Raw genomic sequence first — 21,278 nt, forward strand, 5'->3', positions numbered from 1 at the left:
GCAGTAACTCATCTGTTGCTGCACAGTTTGTGTTACTCATCTTCTAGCCCTTTATTAGTGGTCACAGGATGCTGCCCACAGGACGCTGTTGGTTGGATATGTTTGGTTGGTGGACTGTTCCTCTGTCCAGCAGTGACACTGAAGTGTTTAAAAACTCCAGCAGCACTACTGGGTCTGATCCACTTGTAGCAGCTCAACACACACTAACACACCACCACTACGTCAGTGTCACTGTGATCAAGCTAAGTATGATCCACTACCCAAATAATACCTGCTCTGTGGTGGTCCTGGCCATTGAAGGACAGGGTAAAAGGGGGGAAAAGTATGCAGAGAAACAGATGGACTACAGTCTGTAATTGTAGAACTACAAAGTGCACCTATATGGTAAGTGGAGCTGATAAAATGTACAATAAGTGTAGAAACATGGAGGTAAACTAAATTAAGTAGCCAATCGGTGTCCTCTTATTTTTTCTTCAAATTGTTTCAAACATTGTGAGAATACAGAATAATTAACCCAGTATTGTGTCATTAGCTGAGTGTAAAGTTACATCCCAAATAAACAGGACTAATTATTAGGAGTATAACTTGTTTCAGCACAGTATGTGAAACACTGAAGTAAAATCATTGTATTCATACAATTTTTTGAGTGTGTTTTGTTTTAATGTGACACTGCTGTGTTTTTCTGTTTCAAACTTCAGCAGAACTACATATCATGATGCCTATTGTATATATTATTGCCAATGCCATTTTTCACCCACCCCTAATATGAAGCCTTCAAAATGATAAAATCATCACAAAAGTATCACATATAAGATACATTTAAAATGCTGTCATTTCATGGCCCCAAAAGTATCCCCCACTTTTAAAAGAGAATTTGATGTATCACATTCTCCAAATTAAATGTAACTTCAGTGTGATGAGTTCAGTCAAATAAGAGATCGTAGTCAGACGGGAGATCACATTAAGCACTTACAAATCTATCTGGGCTAGCAGTTGCAGACGGACAGACACAGAGCTTCTTTCAATAAATTTACTCTACAAAAGCTCAGGCCTTTAATCCCTTTAACATTGAAATCCCTTTTTGGTAAAAATATCCGCTGGCCTCAAAACAGGCCTGTGTGTGTGTTTGTGTGTGTGTGTGTGTGTGTGTGTGTGTGTGTGTGTGTGTGTGTGTGTGTCTTGGAGCAGAAAAGATGGTCAGATGGGTTGTGATAGATTGCGTCCATGATCTATGATGTCTCAATGTAAGCTAATGATATATTTATACACATATATGTTTCATTTGGAATTTGATTATAACTGGAAACATCATTTCTATGGACTAGTAGAGTGGGAGATATGCTCTAGAAGCTTTAGATTTGGCCATGTTTAAAAAAAAGGCAAACAATAAAAAGGAATTAGCTAAACAATAACAAACTATACATATCCTAAAAACTTAAAAAAAAATACTTAAATGGCAAAAAAAGGTAAACTAAGGAAGCGTTGACAAAAATGCGTTTTCGAAAAGTAGAAAAAGCAGTGGAATTCCCCTTTAAAAGTAGCAGATAAAATTAGAAATAAATCAGTGTTTAATGTATATGTGAAATGTATTTGTACATAAAGGTACAACGATGATATAATAAAATGTAATGTTAATGTAATGTAAACAGCGTAGTAAGCCTCCTAAGCCATTATTGTCCTTAAATCTAAAATATATTTGGTCCATATGTTCTCTGAGCTTGCCTGAGCACAGAGCTGAAGTAAATCCATGACTAAAAAAGACTTTTTGCCATATGCAAAAAATTTAAATGGGTATTCAAGATATAGCTATATAAAATTTCATCACTTTAGACCAGTCAGGACAAATTCTCCTGCATTTTCCACATCACATTAAATACAGTTGTTGGACATGGATTAATGAAAAACAAAATAGCTGGTTAAATAAAAGCTAGTCAAAGGACTCTTCCTTTAACAGGTGCTGCATGGGTTTACATTTTAATGTAACATGGAATTTTGTCCCCAGGAAATTAGAAGCCTTTTGACTTTAGAGCCAGAAGCCACAGCTGCATGGTCATGTCATTTAAACAAGGCAGAAATGTGCTGCATTTGCTCAAGCTATATCACTACTTGGTGATAAATTAGCTTAGCTAGTTAGCTACTTTAACCTTGTGATAGTTAAGAAAACACTGTTTAATGGAAAGTCCTTAGTAACAGGAAAAGACAGGAAACATACTTGTATCTTGACTACTCTTCAATTCTGAGAGCTGCTTATATGGCTTATATGAGTTAGCATGTCCTGAACTTGTTAACTGATAAGGTTGTAGTGAAACACTGAGGAGCTCCAGGTGGAGCTTCATCTCAAAACCCATGAAATATTCAGCTCTAATGAGGACACTTCATTCATACGGCCTCACTACTGCTGCCAATGCTTTCAGCTGAGCCCCGCAACCTGGTACGCACAAAACATTACTTTACCTCTTAGACGCTCTTACAATTTTAATGTCTACCATTCATTATTTATGAAAGAGAGCTTTATGTTGATGAGAGCCACCTGTTTTCACACTCCATCAAATTAAGAAAGAGATGTATACTGTAACACTTTAGCATTGTTTAATAAACTAATGTATAGGGATAATTAGAATTCTAAAATCTGAACCATTGTAAAATACATATTTATAACACATTGTAATCAATTATAATCAATTATTAATGTGCCAAGTCATTAAAAAAAACATAGTGTTGCTTGGCGGCCATAGTCCACTGTCAGTGTTATTAAAAATAAATAAATTAGTTATTGAACACCGGTGTATTTTATAATCGCATGTGACAAACAACACCCCTCACTGTAAAATCAGTGGTGAACTTTAACTATTAGAGCTGGGCCTTCAGTTTGGGCCATAAATATAAAACTCTAAAAATGCAGGACAAAAAACATCCCTACTATACTAATTTCTGCTTGTGCTTTTATGAGATTTCTAATATAATGTTGGCATTAAGCTAATGCTGGTCCACATTAACATTGTTTGTATGTTCTAGATTAAACACAGATATCTGAAGCTTGGAAAAGACATGCCATACTTTAATTGAAACTTGTAACAGACATTAACATATATTTTACCTTATATATTGTGGTTTTACAATCACTCCTAAAGCAAAAGGCCCTGGCATTGAGCTGCCACCCATGTCTTTTATTTCCAAAAACTGGCTCGTATTTGCAGTCAGTGATGTGTCTAGGACTTCCAGAAGGCCTAGAGTGATGGTACTTTGCAAGATATTGGTCCCAAAATGTGACTGGTTGATTCCACTGTCACTTCCTAATTATGTTGGTGGTTATACTGCGTTCTTGACAGTTGGGAAATTGGAATCTCCTGCTTCCCAAAAAAACATGGATGATAAAAGTAAGCTGCGCAGGTTTGGCTGTTGTGTGTGTAAAAAAATAAATAAATAAAAAGTATTTATGTTCAGTGGGCCTAAGTCACTGTAACACATGGCCTCTTGTGTCTTAGGTTAATTAACATAGATATATAGACCTACTGCATGTATTCTATGTATTACATCTGCAGGATGTAACCTATATAACACAATGCTTTGTATTCATTCAAACACAGAACTGACTAGATTTAACCCCAAGTGGGTCTAAGTTTGTTTTGCAGATGTGTTGCACTTTATGTTGCTGCTTGTACTGTCTGAAACATGAGCAGGAAGTGAGGGTATTGCTGGGTCACTGGATACAGAGCCAGTGCTGATGCATTATGTAATTTGAACACATCCTCTGTTGTAAGCCTATAGTGTCGCAAAGCAGCACAGGGAAAAGGCAACAAACCAAGATACAGCTGCAGACTTTCTTTGGTCTGCTGGAGCCTTGGCTGCAGGCCACATAGAAAGCTCTGCAGACATGCAGTAAATTCATCTGATTCATTTCGTCATGGCGTTTCCCATCATGAGAGGATTCAGTGAATAGACCATAACCTGCTCATCTGATCAAGCTGTACATTTGTGCCCAAGTAGAATGTAGACATACAAACTTAATCCTCTTCATTCTAGATGAAACGTAACGTTATTTTTATCCATTTGAGTCTGTCTGGCTGCACTGTGTTTCATAGTTATCTGATGTGTGTCATCAGTTTTTAGCTTGCCACTAGCATCTGAAAAATGATTGACGTTGTGATGAGTTCCAAAGCCTATGTCTTTCATCTGTATATCACTGTAATATTTGAATTAGGAGGTTGTTAACTAGTCAGGAAAGAAATATATGTGCAACACACAAGCTTCCAACCCTGTGGATTTAAATAACATTGTAAGACTAGCAACCTCATTAAAACTGCACATACCAGTGAAGTAGGCTAGTAGCTACAAGCTTTACTTTCATGTAACTTAGTTACCACAGTAACATGCAGAGCTGCTAACTTACTTGTAGCATGTATGTATTCATATTCCTCCTCTTAATTTAGGGATTTTATTAGTCTGTTAATACTAAATTAATAATGATTCAATTTTTTTGGCCTTTCTAGATTAAACATGGACCTCTGAAGCTTGTAAAATATATTCCATGTTTTATTTGAAGTAACAGATATAGCAACGTTTATTTGACCTTGTAGCAGTTTCACAGCAGCTCTTTCAGTGCCCTGACACTGCTGCTGTTGTTTTTCCTCTAACTGAAACTCACTGGTTCAGGCTACAACCCGTACTCGCAGTCAGTGACATATCTAGGACTTCCAGAAACGTATCTAGCACATGCCTAGGACTATCTAGGACAAAAATTGGTCCCATCCATCATCCTCATCTAAGCTGTTTATCTTGCTGGACTGCAGGGGGTGCTGGAACCTATACAAGTGCTTATTGGGTGTAAGGCAGAAGAACACCCTGGACAGGTTGCCACACACAGACTTACGCAGTCACCCCCTATGAGGCAACTGGCCTGATTGCATGTCGTAGCACTGTGGGAGGGAAAACCACGCAGACATGTGAAGAACATGTAAACTCTACACAGAAAGGACCCTGGTCACCCAGACAGGGAATCAAACCCAGACTGTTTTTGCTGTTAGGCAACAGTGCTACCCATTACACCACCCTGGACGCATCCATTAGAAATCAAAATGTGATTGGTTGATTACACTGTTGGTTTCTAATTATGTAAGTGGTTAATCTGATGTGTTAGGACTTCAGTTCAGCTCCTGAAGGCCTAACCAATCAAAGAGCTGAATAGGCAGAAAACAGACGACCTTAAGTTTTCATCACTACCGTGCAGGACATATTGACAACACAAATTCATAGTGAAACACATGTGATAACATAAAATAAAAGTGAAAAGTCACAAAAAAATAATAAATAAAAATTAAATAATTTGGACAAGAAACCTTATAATGTCTTCCAAAGTAAGTAAAACACAATTGATGTGTAGATTTTGGTGTCAATATCAACTATGGAAGCAGCTCAAGCTGAAGTGCCCTTGCATTACTGTGTCTTATACGCTTGTAGATGTGCAGCCTTGCAGATCTGATGTGATGATATTGGGCACTTCAGTGATTGTCACGCAACGTAGGTAACAAGTCCGAGCCACAGACCCGGAGATTAAGACTGAGCAATTATGTCTATTAGTATGTTATGATTATAATCACAGACAAACTCCTGAAGTTCTACAATGAGAATGTATTGCGTGTCTCTTTCTGTCCTCAGTGGTGACTGTCCCTGTGAGTATGAAAGAGGTGGCCGGCTATATAGAGAAGCAAGTGGCTTATTTATCAGGTGAGGGATGGCATAGGCTTGCATTCATAGTGTCTTATTGATCCATTCCATAATGATGTTCATCACTGAAAGATGAAGAATTCTCATGTGCTGAATGTATGTTGAGGATTAAAGCGATAGTTTGGCCCATAAATCAAACAGATTTATCCCCTATCTGCAAATGTAGTCAATCAGCCAAACACACATTTGGAAATTAAAGTTTGCTTCTTTAGTTCTGCTCTGGAGCTACAAGGCTAAAGCTACAGCAAGGCTAAGAAATCATCACACACTTGTTAAGCAATCTCAGATTGACATATTATAGGCTTTTGTTTTTATAGAAATAGACAGAAGTGCAGAGAAGATGCAGACTTCAAGATGGGAACTATTATTGTTTTAAACTATGCACTTTTGTCCAATTTTATTGATAATAGTTTGTCACGTTTGTGAGAAACTACAAAAGCAAGTCTGTTTGAGATTACTTGACTCAGTTTTGAGGCAAGTGTGTAAAGATTTTGGCTTGTAGTTTCAACAGTGCTGACAAGTAAACTTCCTTTACAGTGCAGTTCCTTCTATTGTTGCATACCTGTCACAGTCGTTTGAGATCTTCGAACAAAATATGACAAAGACAGCACAAACTATAGTTTTTAAATATATTCATCTTTTGAAAGAAAAAGTTAACTGCTTTGTGTGAAAAAGTAATTGCTCCCTCTGTTTCTCAGTCAACCAATTAACCAAATGTTGTTGATGATGAGGATGAATTAAAGTAGGCAGACCAAGGCTTGGTTACTGGCAGCCCTGTTGAATCTGAACATCACTTAAATAGAAGCATTTTTGAAATGTGAATTAGGCTAAACTGTATCAACAAGCTGCACACTATGCCATGATCAAAAAGAAATTCCTGAAGAGATGGGACATATATTAGTCTGGAAAGGATTACAAAGCCATTTCTGAGGCTCTCCGACTCCAGTGAACCACAAGGAGAGTCATTATCTCAGAATGGAGAAAACTTGAAACATTGGTGAATCTTCCCAAAGTTATTTCACATGGATGACGTGTTCCAAAACTATTTTCATTGGACTTTCATTCTCCTTGTCTTATGTTACATTTTGTATGAGGCTCTGAAACTATTTAGAGTGACAAATATGCAAAAATGGTGGAAAACAAGAGAGGAAACATTTTTTCAAATCTCTGTGTTTGCAAAGCTACATTAGCCTTGGCATTATAAAGTCTTTCAGTCTTTAATGATGGAATATATTTGTGAAGGTAGTCAATTGGGTAAATTTGATTTTTTGCCAAACTATTGCTTCAATGTCCTATTTGCACAGATCCCATTGTCATTTACCTTTGCTTTCCATCCATTACAATAAACCATGTAATATCAATACAGCTTACTCATTTACATTTAGACTTACATTTACTGCAGTGTCTGACATTCAGCATACCTGCACCCCGAGGGTCTACTAATGTGGTGATATGGTTTCTGCAGGGGGCCGAGGTGAGGACTCCAGTGTCATCATCACTCTCCCAGAATGCTCTGATTTCAGTGACATACCCGAGGAGGCTCTGGCTAAAGTCCTCACGTACCTCACATTGATCCCACGGTGTGTGTCTGATTTATCCCGCTGCTCTCTCTCTCTGCAATGCAGCACCCCAACACTGGCTTATACATTCTGTCCACGTAAAACCACACAAGCTTTCTCTTCTCAAACAGTTCTCCATTTAGTTCTCACACTAATCAAAAGATCAGTGGAAAAAAAACAAACAGCATACGCTTAAAAGGGCTTCAGCTCAATCTTTTTAAGAATGCACCATAATTTTCACTGTATATTGAGTTGTTTGGTAGTACTTCTTTTGATCTTTTGATTCTAAGCATTAAAGGGGCATTTTGGCCAAATACTGAGATACAAGAAGCCAAAAGCTATATTGTACATTTTGTCAAACCGATGAGGTTTCAAGCTCCAGAATATTCAATAAAAGATAACCTGTTAAAAAATTTTAGGCCGAAATGCCCCTTTAAGTACAAGCATGCTTTTGTTTTTGTGCTGTTAAGATGTGGCTCTAATGTGTTGAATGTTGCGCCACTCCTGTTTTCAGAACACGGCAGCCTGGAGTAAAATTCATCATCATTTTAGATCGAAGACTTGACACTTGGACCTCCATCAAAACGGCACTTGCAAGGATTGCGGTGAGATAATAATACTTATTAAAAAGTATGAAGCCTCCCTCTTTCTCTTTCTCTTTTGACAGTATGCGCAGATTACGCAGAAAATATAGCGATTTAAGATTTTGCCATTTGGGCGCAGAAAGTTTCATTATTGTTTAAAGAAAACTTTTAATGGACCCTTCACTGCCCTGGTAGCTGTCCATGGTGCTGAACTTGAGTCACTTACCTAGCCTGTATTTCTGATGCAGCATGCAGTGTTCCCTCTGAGCAACTGGACTGCTGCAAACAGTTTTCGTCCTGTGGGCCCATTGATAGTACTGAACAGTACATTTCTTTACATGTACAGCGCTTTACTGGCATCTGTACTGCTGGTAAACTACTTTAAAATGTAGAGTAATTTCATAGTTCATTACTGTATTATTTACAGTAGATAATGTTTTTGTTGTTTTGTTTGCTGTTTTTGTTCTGATATCACTGCTGTCGGAATAAAACCTCGTATTTCCATTTTTGTCATTTTGCAGCTTTTTACATAATTTGAAAATACGTGTGGTCCTATACATTGTGTGTGAATTTCATGATGAATGGACCAACAAAAATGACTTGGAAAAAATTCTGGTTCCATTGACTTACATCCAAAGTAGAGTATGTATATATATATATATATATATATATATATATATATATATATATATATATAATAACTTATTGATTTATTGTTTCCCTTATATCCCCCTTGTATAAAATATAGTGACTATTATAAAATACATTTCTAACAACTCCATTTGAAACCTATGACTCTTAGCAAAAAGAAGCTTATATAGTACCAAAAAGGTTCTAGTGCTGGGCTGGCGAATTCAAGTCCTAGAGGACTGTTGTCCAGCACAGTTTGGTGATTTTCCTAGGCAAACACACCAAGCTTATTAGGTGAGTTTGACCATGAAAATTGCTCTGGACCCCTGCCCTCCAGGATCTTAATCCGTGGTACCCTGGTTCTTGTGGAACCCTTTTTGGTGCTATTTTATATATACAACAGTTTTTCCATCATAGAGAACAACCATTAAACTGTGCAAAGAAGCAAGTATGCATTCAGATCGTTCTTTGGGTGTTCACTGTTTTACATATAATAATTGACTTTATTAAAGAACTCTTGAAGAACCACTTTTTTAAGGGTATACCCTGTTTGTTTGTAAACTGTTTTGTGTTTTTGGCCCTTGGCCACAAACATTGCCTCCCCTCAAATGAACACCCCACCAATGACCCGTCCCACACCCCTGTTATAATGCGTGCCAAAAATGAAACCAAAATAGACTTATGGGAGAACCACGCCCCCTCTTGTCTAAATGTCGCAATAATGTACTGTAAAGCAGTGTTCCCAACTATGGTCCAGGAGGACACCCTGCTCTGCACGTTTTTGCGCTTTCCATGGTCCCAACACACCAGATGATAATTACCAAGCATTTATTGTTGCAATGGATGTTTTGGAGCAGGGAGTTTTAGATTTTTTTGGAGTTCTATAACTAGAATTATATATATATATATATATATATATATATATATATATATATATATATATATATATATTGTATGCACAGTGATATATACATACACACACACATATACATACATATATATATATATACATATATATATATATATATACATACATATTCACATTTGTATTTACAATTGCCTTTACAGAAGACTGCCAACTCTGCTGCCAAAGTTATTTTACAGTGTGCAGCAGTTTTGTGTAGTAGCGTGACGGTGAAGGAGGGCGCGAGCCCGCATAAACGCTACGTGCAGGTTATATATGATGACGCTGGAGGCAGAGAGAGAGAGAGAGAGAGAGAGAGAGAGAGTATGAATAGTCGCTGCTGCTACCCTGCCGTTCACACCGGCCATCGCCAGCTGATGATGGGCGAGGTTCGGGGCAGTGCTGGCGCTCTCAGAGCTTCGGCGGGGATGGCAGAGCGCTGCGACTGCCGCGGATTTCCCAGGAGCCGCAGCGCCTCGGTAAACTTCCGTTTCTCCAGCGGCGCTGAAGAGTTTTGGCTCAAGTTTATCCGGACAGCGAGAATGCGGCATGAGGCGACGGCACCAGCACACTGCGGCTGTGTGGAGGACTTTAGCTTAGTCACGCGCCGCTGCTCTTCACCTCAGCCTCCGTCTGCTTGCATCTGGAGTTTAAAAGCAGCCTTGCGTTGCTCTGAGGTGGAGGAGCAGCCGATCAAACGCGCTGTTTGTACGAACGGCGGTCTACGTCACATCAGAGGGCAGATCAATGTCAAGTGTGGCGCAAACGCTCACAGCAGTCTGTGTGTTCAGTTGTGCGCGCGGGGAGCGAGAGTTGCTGGTTTTATACGCGTTGGCTGGAAATGACGCAGCACTGGTCTGTCTGTTTTGGACGTTTTTTTTCTGAAAGAAAGAAATAGTCAGTGCCAGTCCTGCAAAAGTTCAGCTTTGACTGCTGTCAGTGACCAGTCAGAGACAGACTTTAGTTTCTGGTTCTGGTCTTATGCACAAAGATGATCCTGTTCATCTCTGTATGTGTGTTTGTAGTTGCTGGCAGCATCCTGCATAGTCAGCACACCTTTAGCTTCCTTTCAGTAACTGCGGCTTCGGCCTGAGTACCATTACAGTACTGTATACAATATTGACTCCCTTTGGTGTCACTTTAAGATAAGCACACACTTAAAAACTGGTTCTTAAAGGTTTCTTTAGCAAAGGCAGTGGTTATATTTAAAACCAAGAACTATTTGCATGATTAAATGGTGAAATGGTTCTTCAGATTGATGGAGAATGTGTTGTATATGATTCTGTATCTATATAGCACCAAAAAGGGCTTGACATCATACCAATAGCAGAAATGGTTCTATGTATAGGTTCTATTATGGTTCTATACAGCACCAAAAAGTTCTGCTGTTGTTACAATGTCAAGCTCTTTTTGTCAAGGTTCTATATACAATCAAATACAACATTCTCCATCAATTTGAAGAGCCATTTCACCATGCAAAGAGCCATTTAATCATGCAAATGGTTCTTGGTTCTATATAGAATGATTACCTTTGCCAACGAACCCTTGAAGAACCATCTTTTTAAAGTGTGTAGAACAGAACCGTCAAATAAAGCCATTTCAGATTTGACCTTCTTTTAGCATATAGTAGCAGTACTGAGGAAGCAGGAATGAGTGACGTTTATCAATGAAAACTTAAACATACTTCAGATTCTGTGGTACTGTGATATATATGGATAATGTGACTACTGTCCAGCATTATTTTTAGTAACATAGTCATCAACTGAGATTTAATGTAAACTGAAAATAGAATGCAACCTGTCTAAAACTTCAGTGAAGAGATTTCTGTACACGTAGGATTATTCAGCTTGATTGACGGAGACTTTAACAGCATTGTGGTGTGCAAGTAGAACTTATTGGCATTGTGACTGATGGAGAATAGTGATGGGTGTCTTATGTGTATAGAGGTGCCAAGAAGGACCAGAAGGTCTTGACAATCAAGAGTGGTTTTGTTGAATTGCCTTCATTGCATTTAGTCCTATCTGTATTTGATTAATTACAGAGTAGATTCACACAGTGAATGCTGTAAGTCTGTTTACATGGAGTGTGCAAACCTCAGCTGGGACAGTGTGTGAAATGCTGATAAAAACAGAAAATATTAGTATATTAGTAAAGTATATTAGTAAGTTTGACCTGTATTAAATGAAAGCAGTACAAAAACTTGAAATTTGGTGTTTTACCTTACAAACTTAATTGTTTTTCAAGATATACATTCATTCCAGATTTGATACCTGCAAAAAGTTCCATAAAATTCTAGCAGGAGCATATTTACCACTGAATTGCATTACTTTTCTTTTTACCAGCAGTTAATAATCATGTGGAGACACCAGTTTATTCATTTTGAACGCCTTTTTGCCATTTATCTGTACAACTGTATGGGTCCAGTGTCAAATTTTGTGCATCAGTTTTTCAATGGGAGGCAGATCTGGGCTCCAGGCAGGCCAGTCTAGCACCCCTGCTTTCTATTTACACAAACATGCCGTTGTAATGTGTGCAGAAAGCAGTTTGGTGTCGTCATGTTGAAAGAAGCATTTATGTCACTGAAAAAGATGTCATCTAGAAGGCTGCTTATGTTACTCCAAAATGTATATATCTTTCAGCAGTAATGATGTATTCACAGAGACACACTTCTATACCATGACAGATGCTGGCTTTTAAACTTTATGCTGGTAATAATCTGGATGGTCCATAATAATTCTTTGGCCCAGAGAATACAGCCTCCATTATTTGCATAGACAATCTGAAAGGTTTTCTTGTCAGACTACAAAACACCCTCCGCTGTTCATCCGTCCATTACAGTCATCAGTGTCATCAGTGTTTCTAAACATTGACATATAGCTTCTGCTGTGCATAGTATAGTCATAACTTGCCTTTGTGGATGCAGTGATGAGTAGTGAATTCGTCACAGAAACATGCCAGTTTTAATTCAGAGCCGTCTTTAATTCAGGGATCGATTGGCTTGCTCGTGGGGGCTTAAACCCAGATTGTTCTGTAAAGCTGCTTGGCGACAACACCTGTTGTAAAAAGTGCTATGTAAGTACACTTTGACTTGACCTGACCTTGCCTCTCAAACAGTTCATTGTTTGCTGATGCATTTTAAAGTGGCCAAGCCTTGACCAATCCTTGCTCATAAATGTGCTAGACACCTCCAAGACCATAGTTCGCCACCCCTGGTCGCTCTCCTGGATGCTCCTTTTATACTCAAGCATGATTGCATCACCTGTTTTACTAATTGTTTGAACATTTCACATCGTGGCACCTGTCTCAACAATCTTAGCTTATTTTAACAAAGCAATGAAGTTTATAAAGTAAAACATTAAATATCTTGTCTTGGTCTTTTTTGTTTAAATACTGGTCAAAGTGGATTTTCAAATCATTGCTTTCTGTTTGTATTTGCATTTCACAAACTACCACAGCTTATTTGGAAATTGAGGTTTGTATTTTAGGTACTGAAACTTCTCTTCTGCCACAGAAGTTGAACCCTGGACTTATGTTTTGTGTTAGAATTTGGGTTTTTTGTTGTCTTTTGTTAGCTGTTATCTCAATATTGACTTTTGCAATACTGATATTGCAGATGTCTCCAAAATGCAAAAAAGCCCTCTAGACAATCATTTATGTATTTATGTATGTATGTATGTATTTATTTATTAAGATTATTTGTTCTGTAAGCATCTTGATTAATCACAGTACTAGATGAGAGTTTGTGCAGGAGTTTTGATGATTCAAAGTATTTAAGTAATCCAGCAAAATTATTTTGGTCAAAATAATGCAAGCTAAACTTTGAAGGGCCCATATCAAAGAGAACTCATTTTCAGTGTTTGTGTTTAATGCAATATGTAAACGCTGTTAAAGTCACAAAATGCACTAATCTCTCCTCAGTCAACACCATCTATGTATATAGAAATTAAGTTGCGAAGTCAGCTAATTTTGAATTAATTGCTAATGTGGTGTTGTGATAACCAGTATGTTTAGGTATATCCATATACTTATGCCCCACCCGGCAGTCAGATTCAAAAGGATAAAAAGAGGTTGGAAAACGGTCAAGTAAAAATGATTTACTGTTTTTACTGGTATTTTGTCCATATTCTGCAACCCTAATAAGGACTTGCTTAAATAATGCCATTTTCCTCTGTTTGTCAGGCTTCTTTTCCAGGGAATCTGCACCTGGTGCTGGTTCTGAGACCAACCAGCTTCTTCCAGCGCACCGTCACAGACCTTGGCTTCCGCTTCAGCCAGGAAGATTTCATGCTCAAAATGCCTGTATGTCCCAAGTTCTATACACTGCCCATCAAAAATCTGGGGACGTCTTGCTTTTTTTGAAACTTTAATCTTCTCAATGCAGTTTTTTTGTGAATAATGATTTGACAGTTTTCTTTTTCAAACTATTGTTAAAAGCACATATTGAAACTTTCTTGGCTCAAAGATGGTTTAAACATCTGATGGTTTGAGTGTTGATGAATGCTGACATCACAACAGGGCAATTATTCTCAAGGTAGTACTGTCACAAATATTGTCATACATGTGATCAGGGACATGGAATTTAGGGGTGCTGAGGGGGCTGCAATGCCTACCAATTATTTAACTGCAAATGCTAAAAAGAATAATGGAAAAATAACAAAAGAACAGAACATTAAAGTATTTTGAGCATAGAAAAAGTTAAAGGTATTTTGAGCAGAGCTTTTTACAGGCTGGAGTTTGTATTTATTGTTATTTATTTATTTATTTTACATATACCCAAAATATGCATCCCTCATTGGTTGCTTTGGGTGTCTAACCTGTGCATGTAGCATTGGATATCACTAAAACACAAGCATAGGTTGTGAGCTCATTCTGTACCCTGAAGCTGCCTAACATTGCTTTAAACTTTTAAAATTTAACCAACATAATCATCTCCCACTCCTATCCATTCATGCTAGCTTATCATCTCTCTGAACAATTCAAATGAAAAAAAAAAAAACAGCATATAGTATTTACCATGACATCATGATGTTTGTCACATATTTGCTGGGGTACGTAATCAAAGTTGGAAGTAAAAAGCAAAAACCTGGATTACCCACCTCTACGCATATGCTAAAAAATTCAGCACCAACATTTTAAAACACCTTCCCGCATCCTGGCATATGATGTTGTTTTGGCTAGAATTAAGTATGTTAAGTAACTGCAACCTGACAAAGAAACATGCTAATTTCTGTTAAAACAATGTGAGAACGTAAGTGTCCCCAAACTTTTGGTTGACAGTGTACACATGCTACTCAGATTAGGTCTTAAGGGCCACTGCACTGCACAGTTTAGCACCTTTTCTGACCAAATCATGCATGACCTAATAGAGGATGAGCAATATGATCATATATTATTGTTATAGTGATAAATTAGATTACGATACACTTTTCAGAGCATATTATGGATGTCAGTGCTTGTACAACACTGAACAATGGCATGCATAAAAAAGACCAATTAGAGAGAGCCTATAAACAACAACCAGAAAATAGTAACTACATAACCTAATAACAAGTAGCTGAATGAATGTCAACCCATTATTTTGCCATTATCTTATCATGTTTTTTATTCTTATTATTTTTAAGGTCATTCTACAGAAACATCCACTATTTTATCTATCCATAGGAGCCACTGGTGTTACCAATCCTCACTGCTCGCACATAAGATAGGTAACACCAGAGACAGTAACACTGGTGACATTTTTAATGAAAAATGCATTTTACAAAATGGCTGCTACAGAGCATCAAACCACATGTTGTCAATCATGGAATATTCACTAAAATATGTCTTTTTTTTTTTACAATTATCTAAGAATAAAGTAGGTCACACCAGTGACTTCAACTAAAAGCTTCATATGAAATCATGAATCATCAGTGATGTCATCAGTGTGATTTTTATTTCAAAATAAGAGATTTTTTATTACGCAGTAACACCAGTGACACGACTCCTGGGGACAACTTTCATTATATATTTTATAATATTTAATTGGCGTTTGCTATTTCTGTCATTTAAATTATATATTCCATAGTCATGTATAGATTATTGCAGTTAAAATTGCAGAAAAGCATGTTTTTTACCTCAAAACATGGCGCTCACCCTTTACACATGACTGTGAGGACGAGCACTTCTGTGGTGCCTGGAATTCTAGATAATTGTTTTAATAACCAATATTGCTAAATTGATGGCTCTAGGTGTATTTGTTAAAATAACTTATTGTGTTATTTTAAAATATAAATAAATTGTAACCCTAATATGTTTTTCAAGTGTAATATATCTGTAAATGCTAGGAACACAAAAATGGACATTTCTGTAGAATGAACCTTTACCGAATGTTTGATTGTGCTTCTTCTTAAATAGTTTATTGTAAAGGCTGAATTAGGAAAAAGCCTGTGTCTTCATAGTTTTTTCATAGTTTTTATTCATTTTCATATTTTTTTCATTCATTTTTAAAAATATAATTCATTTAAGTCGATTCCAACTTGCTTGCAAACCTCAGAAAAACTAAATATCATGATACTTATTAATTAGCATCTTGAGATGTTTTTGTGAGTACTGTGATGTTATGTCTTTGTTATATTGTCCACCATTATATAAAAGCTGATATTAGAGCAGGTTAAACAATGACCTTTGCTGTGTAAAGTCCCCCAAAACTGGATTTAAGTAATGCAGAAGAACCTCATTATAAACGTCCAGTTGTGCCACTGTATCACTGACACAGGCTGTGTATCTTCTCAGGTAGTGATGTTGAGCTCTGTCACTGATCTGCTGCGCTACATTGATGAGAATCAGCTGACGTCGGAGTTTGGAGGCACTCTGGACTACTGCCACAGTGACTGGATCGTCCTCAGAACAGTACTACTCTAACACCGCCCTGTCACTCACAGCCCAGTCTGTTCACTGCTCAGGAACTGCTGAGAGTCAATTAAACACAATGCTAATTCTAATGATGTGTTGTCTTTTTCTTTCTGTAGGCCATAGAGAGTTTTGCAGTGACGGTGAAGGACATAGCTCAGATGCTGCAGGCCTTTGGAACAGAGCTGGCTGAAACACAGTTACCTGAGGAGAGCAGTGCCATCGAGCTGCTGCTACTGTCACACACTGAGAAGTACAGGAGACTCAAGGTACAGCTGAATGAACTGAAAAATGCTGTCTGTATAAAGCATTTAAAATACTTTTCTCTGTGTTGCTGAAGTTTCACAAAGAACAAACAGTCAAAATAAACAATGTATGTTATTACATACTGTATATATTCACAGTATGTATTAACAAAGCGACAAAGACTAGGGGTGAAACAATGACAGCAATGAAAGTGGTGTTTCAACTGCATTAATTAAATGTTATAGTTAATAATTAATTATAATATACCCATTAATTCATTCATTCATTCACTCATTCATTCATTCATCTTTTAAGCCACTCACCCTCCTGTGTCGCGGAGAGTGCTACAGTCAATCTCAGCGGTCATTGGGCAGAAGCCAGAAAACACCCTGGATAGGCCACCAGCCCATCACAGATGCCCACTAATTTTTGGTCAAAATAAAATTCTTGGGATATTTTTAAATGTAAAAATCAACAAAAAGTAGTGTATTGCTGGTGGATTGATTGTATTGTCTGTATTTCACTGCTGTGTACCTACCACAGACCACCCTTTTCGTTTATTTAATTTCTGGTCTGGAAATTTACAGCATAAGGAAAAGCAGAAATCATATTTGTTATACAGAAATATCTCCAAGCTAATTTAGATGCACAGTAGAAAGAGATCTGCAAGCCAGCTAAGGTGTGTTTGTGTAGTTGCTTGTGTGAATGTTAGATTCTCTTTAAAGGAAATCATAATGTCAGTGAGAGCTTTAGGAACAGCTGTAACTCAATGATTTTGAGATTGGAAGGATGAAAGGGTTAAAGTGGCTGTAGAGTGCTCAAAAGTAATAAGTGGACAAACTAAATATTGATAGATTTGATATTATACAAATTGTTGGAGGTATTTCTGTATCTTTGTGTTATATTTGTTTTCTATTTTTTTCTGACACAGAAAAATGAATAACTTGTGTTTAATAGCCATTTTGACTGGAGATTAAAGAAATAAAAGGGTAGTCTCTGAATTTTGCATAGTACTGTAACTGATCATAATTTAATCAAGTCATTGTGAGGTCAGATGGCCACCCCTACCAAAGGTAGCCTAAATGAATAAATAAACATTGCAAATTGTTTACACTCCAAAATTCTTCATCTGGCTGTGCCACTTTACTTCTGTGTTGCTCCAGTTCTGTCTGTGCTTTGTTGCGTGCTCTCTTCACTGCTTCTTTGTCTGTGCTGTCATCTCCCCTCTGATCACTTTAGGCTGTTTCTCTCTGTGCCTCTCCTGTGGCTTTGACAGAAGTAGATGGTATGTGTTATTTGTGGTGATGTTTTTGTGTGCAGGATGCTATCAAGTCAGTCATGAGGGAGGGGCGGCACCTGCTCTCCAGTCTAGAGGCTTCTGGGAAGGAAGAGGATAAAGACACACACTGGGACATAACACAGGACTGGGACACAGTGCAAAGGTATTTGCCAATAGGGCTGCAGGGGGAGATACTTTAATAATGATCTTTTATGGCTTGTTCCGATTTCTTTACAGTTAGATTGGCTGAGGGACGATTTTTATTAGCCTTTTTTTGTTTACACTGAAGCTCACTGTGTGGGCTAAATGAACACATGAAATACTCTATTAGCCAAAATCACAACATAAATAATAATATTTGCTGTTTAGGCCAAACTGGCTTTTTAAATTCAAATTCAAAAATCAGTTCCATATTTTAATAGCATGAATCAAGTAAAGTTTGAAATTAAGAGGCAACTGGCTACTTAGCAGAATATGTTATGCATAATTATTCTATGATATTTTTGTACATGTATAGCAGCAGCATTCAAATACAGTACTCATGCACTTACCTGGCTCACGTTATTTACATCATAAGACTGAACAAAATCAAAATAATAAATAGTCTGATAGCTGATTGCATGTCTAGAACAAAAAATCTGCTGATCTTGTCTGATTCCGACTGAGCTTCCCTAACTAAAGATCATTCTACAATCACTGAATCTATCAACTATTATTTTATTAATTATATTACACAACTACTTGATTTATTGTGCCTTCTGCGGTTTCCTCTCACTTTGCCACCATTACTGTACTGCCATCATTCAAACTCCTAACTAAGTACAGCAGTCAGTTTCTTTCTTTATGGTGCAGCAAAGCAGTAGAAGCCCAAATATTTTATGTAGTGTATTGCAATTTGATGGAATGACTGCATTATAGTGTGCTAATTGATCAAAAGCCAGCGATGCCACAGCCATCCATGGGAGTCAGAGTATAATTGGCCTCACTCTCTCTGGGTGGGTAGGATAGCCCACCCTCTCTCCTCATCACTCAGCAAAACAGAAACGACAGTTAGCATTTTCTTCCAAGTGCATTGAGCTGTCCAATGACCCTGCATTAGTGGCAGCTTGAAAAGATGCGGTGACTGGCTTCCCCTCTCGAATGATACCATATAATGATGTTCTAACCTTCACCTACCCTACTTGGTAGCATTGCATGATTAGGGAGACTTGGCTAGTGGGTGGAATTGGAAAGGACTAAATTGGGGGGAAATTGGGTGAAAAAGGAAAGTGCTTTTTCCATCATCAACATCACTGACTGTCAACTGTTGCATTGGCACTTGTGAATCATCTGCCCATACTTGTCGTTGAATAAATACAGCATGGTTGATTAGGATATAGGAGCATTAGGGCCGTAAAGCACAGTGCAGAAGAACTGCACTAGTCTTGTTTTTGCTTGCTCTTGCAGACTGCTAGCCCAGCTGCGAGACATGGAGATGGCTTTTGACGGTTTCTTCGATAAGCACCACCTCAAACTGCAGCAGTACCTGCAACTGCTGAGATATGAGCACAGCTTCCAAGAGGTATAAACCTCTAAAACAATGCATATAGTGGAGGATCAGATGGAGTTTAAGTTGTACAGGTGTGTATTTGTGGAGTCTGTTGTATCTCTGTCTCTTTCAGATGGAGAGCTGTTTAGACAAGCTGAGTGCTCAGGAGAGGAAGGTGATCATCACTGGAGACACACTGGCCCAGACAGAGCAGACCATCAGAGAGCTTGATATCCTGGAGAAAAGAGCCATGGTAACTTAACTACCACTCAGTTTCACTCACTATGACCACACTCACATGAATGTGAACAGGACTGGGCAAAAGTCATGGGCCACGTGAGAAAATTTTAGTTAAAGCTATTTATTTGGGTAGTAAGCATTTATTTGCTAATTTATCAATGCAATAAATTATGATTTTAAATATGTCGTTGTGTTTGCTTAATCCAGAGGAAGCCCAGCATTTGTACTTGAGTCGTTCCACGAAAAGTACCAGGGATGTAAATCTGCTAATAAGTGTTTTTTAAGCTTAAATATATTAATTCAAATTTCATTATCAACATGATTTATGGAACAATATAATTGCAAGTGAAAAAGGTATGACTTTTTATTAAGAATTCAGACATCTGTATTGATAGCGATGAAGGTCCCTCTCAAATATTACTAAATAAAAGCTGAATTAATATCAAACCTTTGCAGTGCTCAGATGTGTATCTGCTTCTACATTAATACCAGTAGGTGAGATCATATAAGCCTGTATGGAACATGACATGTTGCTTGCCAAATAGTAACAATAATCACTGTTTACTTTTCTTACTTTGTCTATCTTCAGCCAGTATTACACCAGATATTCATATTCATCACACAGAACAGGTCACTGTTGCCTTTTCTATTTATATTACTGATTATTAATGGTTTTTAAGGTATTTATTACCCAATTAATAGCCAAACTAATGTTAAACCATTCATAAACCCTTCATAAGGATAGTGTTATTGTAACGTAATATTTGATTTTTATTTTTTTGCAATATTCACAGAAAAGTAACCTAATTTACTGTTAAACAGTTGATATTAGAAGGTCTAACTTTGATGCCAGGTTTACACAAAATGTTCCCCCTGTCACATCTCCCTTTGTCGCAGCTTCACTTCAGTGGGGTTGGACTTCTCAGTGTTATTTGGCACAAACAAAACTAAAAAAAAAAAACTTACTGAGGTGGGGAAATCTGTTGTTTACTAAGAGCAAAATATAATTGAAATTACAAAGGACAAAAAGTGTGTTTTTTTACATAAGACAATTTCAGATTAACATGCACACTTGGCACTGATCTTGTGGAATGATTAAGTCACCATTCAGTATTTGGTTTGGCTAAACAGTACTTCATTAACTGTAACTGTAGTTCATTAAGTTTACTGTACTTCATTAAGTTAAATCAGGTGTGCTAGTGGAGGACCAGCACGTCTTTACTAACCATCTCACGAGATATTAATAAAAATAAGATTTTCCAGTTTCATTTTGCTGCCTTAATGTCTTTGTTCTAATTCCATATAGAGTTTTCACATTCAAAAACACATTTACTGCCCAGATAAATAGTTTTAAACTTTTTTTTTTTGCTGGTCTAAGGCATTTGTCCAAGCGTGTGTCTGACTGTATCTTCTGTGTGGTCAGGAGGAAATGGCCCGTGCCCAGGTGATGATACTGCATGGTCACCAGCTGGCTGCAGGACATCACTATGCCATGGCATTGATAATCCAGCGCTGCAATGAACTCAGACACCACTGTGACACACTGAGCTCTGCCATCTGTGCTAAACACAAAGCACTTACTCAAGTACAGACTTTACTGCAGCGCCTAGAGAAGGTGAGTTACACACGCTTTCTCTTTATTTCAGTTAGCGATCATCTGACTTTAAGGATCAGGAACAATCTATTCATATTTCAG

At 37.6% G+C, this 21,278-nt stretch overlaps 1 protein-coding gene across 1 annotated transcript in view; it reads left to right on the forward strand.

Moving 5' to 3' along the window:
- The window catches only part of mcf2a (MCF.2 cell line derived transforming sequence a), a 49,672-nt gene that overhangs the window by 4,969 nt on the left and 23,425 nt on the right, over positions 1-21,278 (forward strand). The window contains exons 2-11 of the mRNA XM_036569093.1: positions 5,656-5,724; positions 7,190-7,304; positions 7,798-7,888; positions 13,581-13,700; positions 16,173-16,289; positions 16,409-16,558; positions 17,856-17,977; positions 19,261-19,375; positions 19,476-19,595; positions 21,006-21,197. Of these exons, the coding sequence (XP_036424986.1) occupies positions 5,656-5,724; positions 7,190-7,304; positions 7,798-7,888; positions 13,581-13,700; positions 16,173-16,289; positions 16,409-16,558; positions 17,856-17,977; positions 19,261-19,375; positions 19,476-19,595; positions 21,006-21,197 (1,211 nt within the window). The remainder of the gene's footprint in view (positions 1-5,655; positions 5,725-7,189; positions 7,305-7,797; positions 7,889-13,580; positions 13,701-16,172; positions 16,290-16,408; positions 16,559-17,855; positions 17,978-19,260; positions 19,376-19,475; positions 19,596-21,005; positions 21,198-21,278) is intronic.

The sequence above is a fragment of the Colossoma macropomum genome, unplaced genomic scaffold, assembly GCF_904425465.1.
Source record: "Colossoma macropomum unplaced genomic scaffold, Colossoma_macropomum, whole genome shotgun sequence".
In the NCBI taxonomy this organism is placed as follows: Eukaryota; Metazoa; Chordata; class Actinopteri; order Characiformes; family Serrasalmidae; genus Colossoma; species Colossoma macropomum.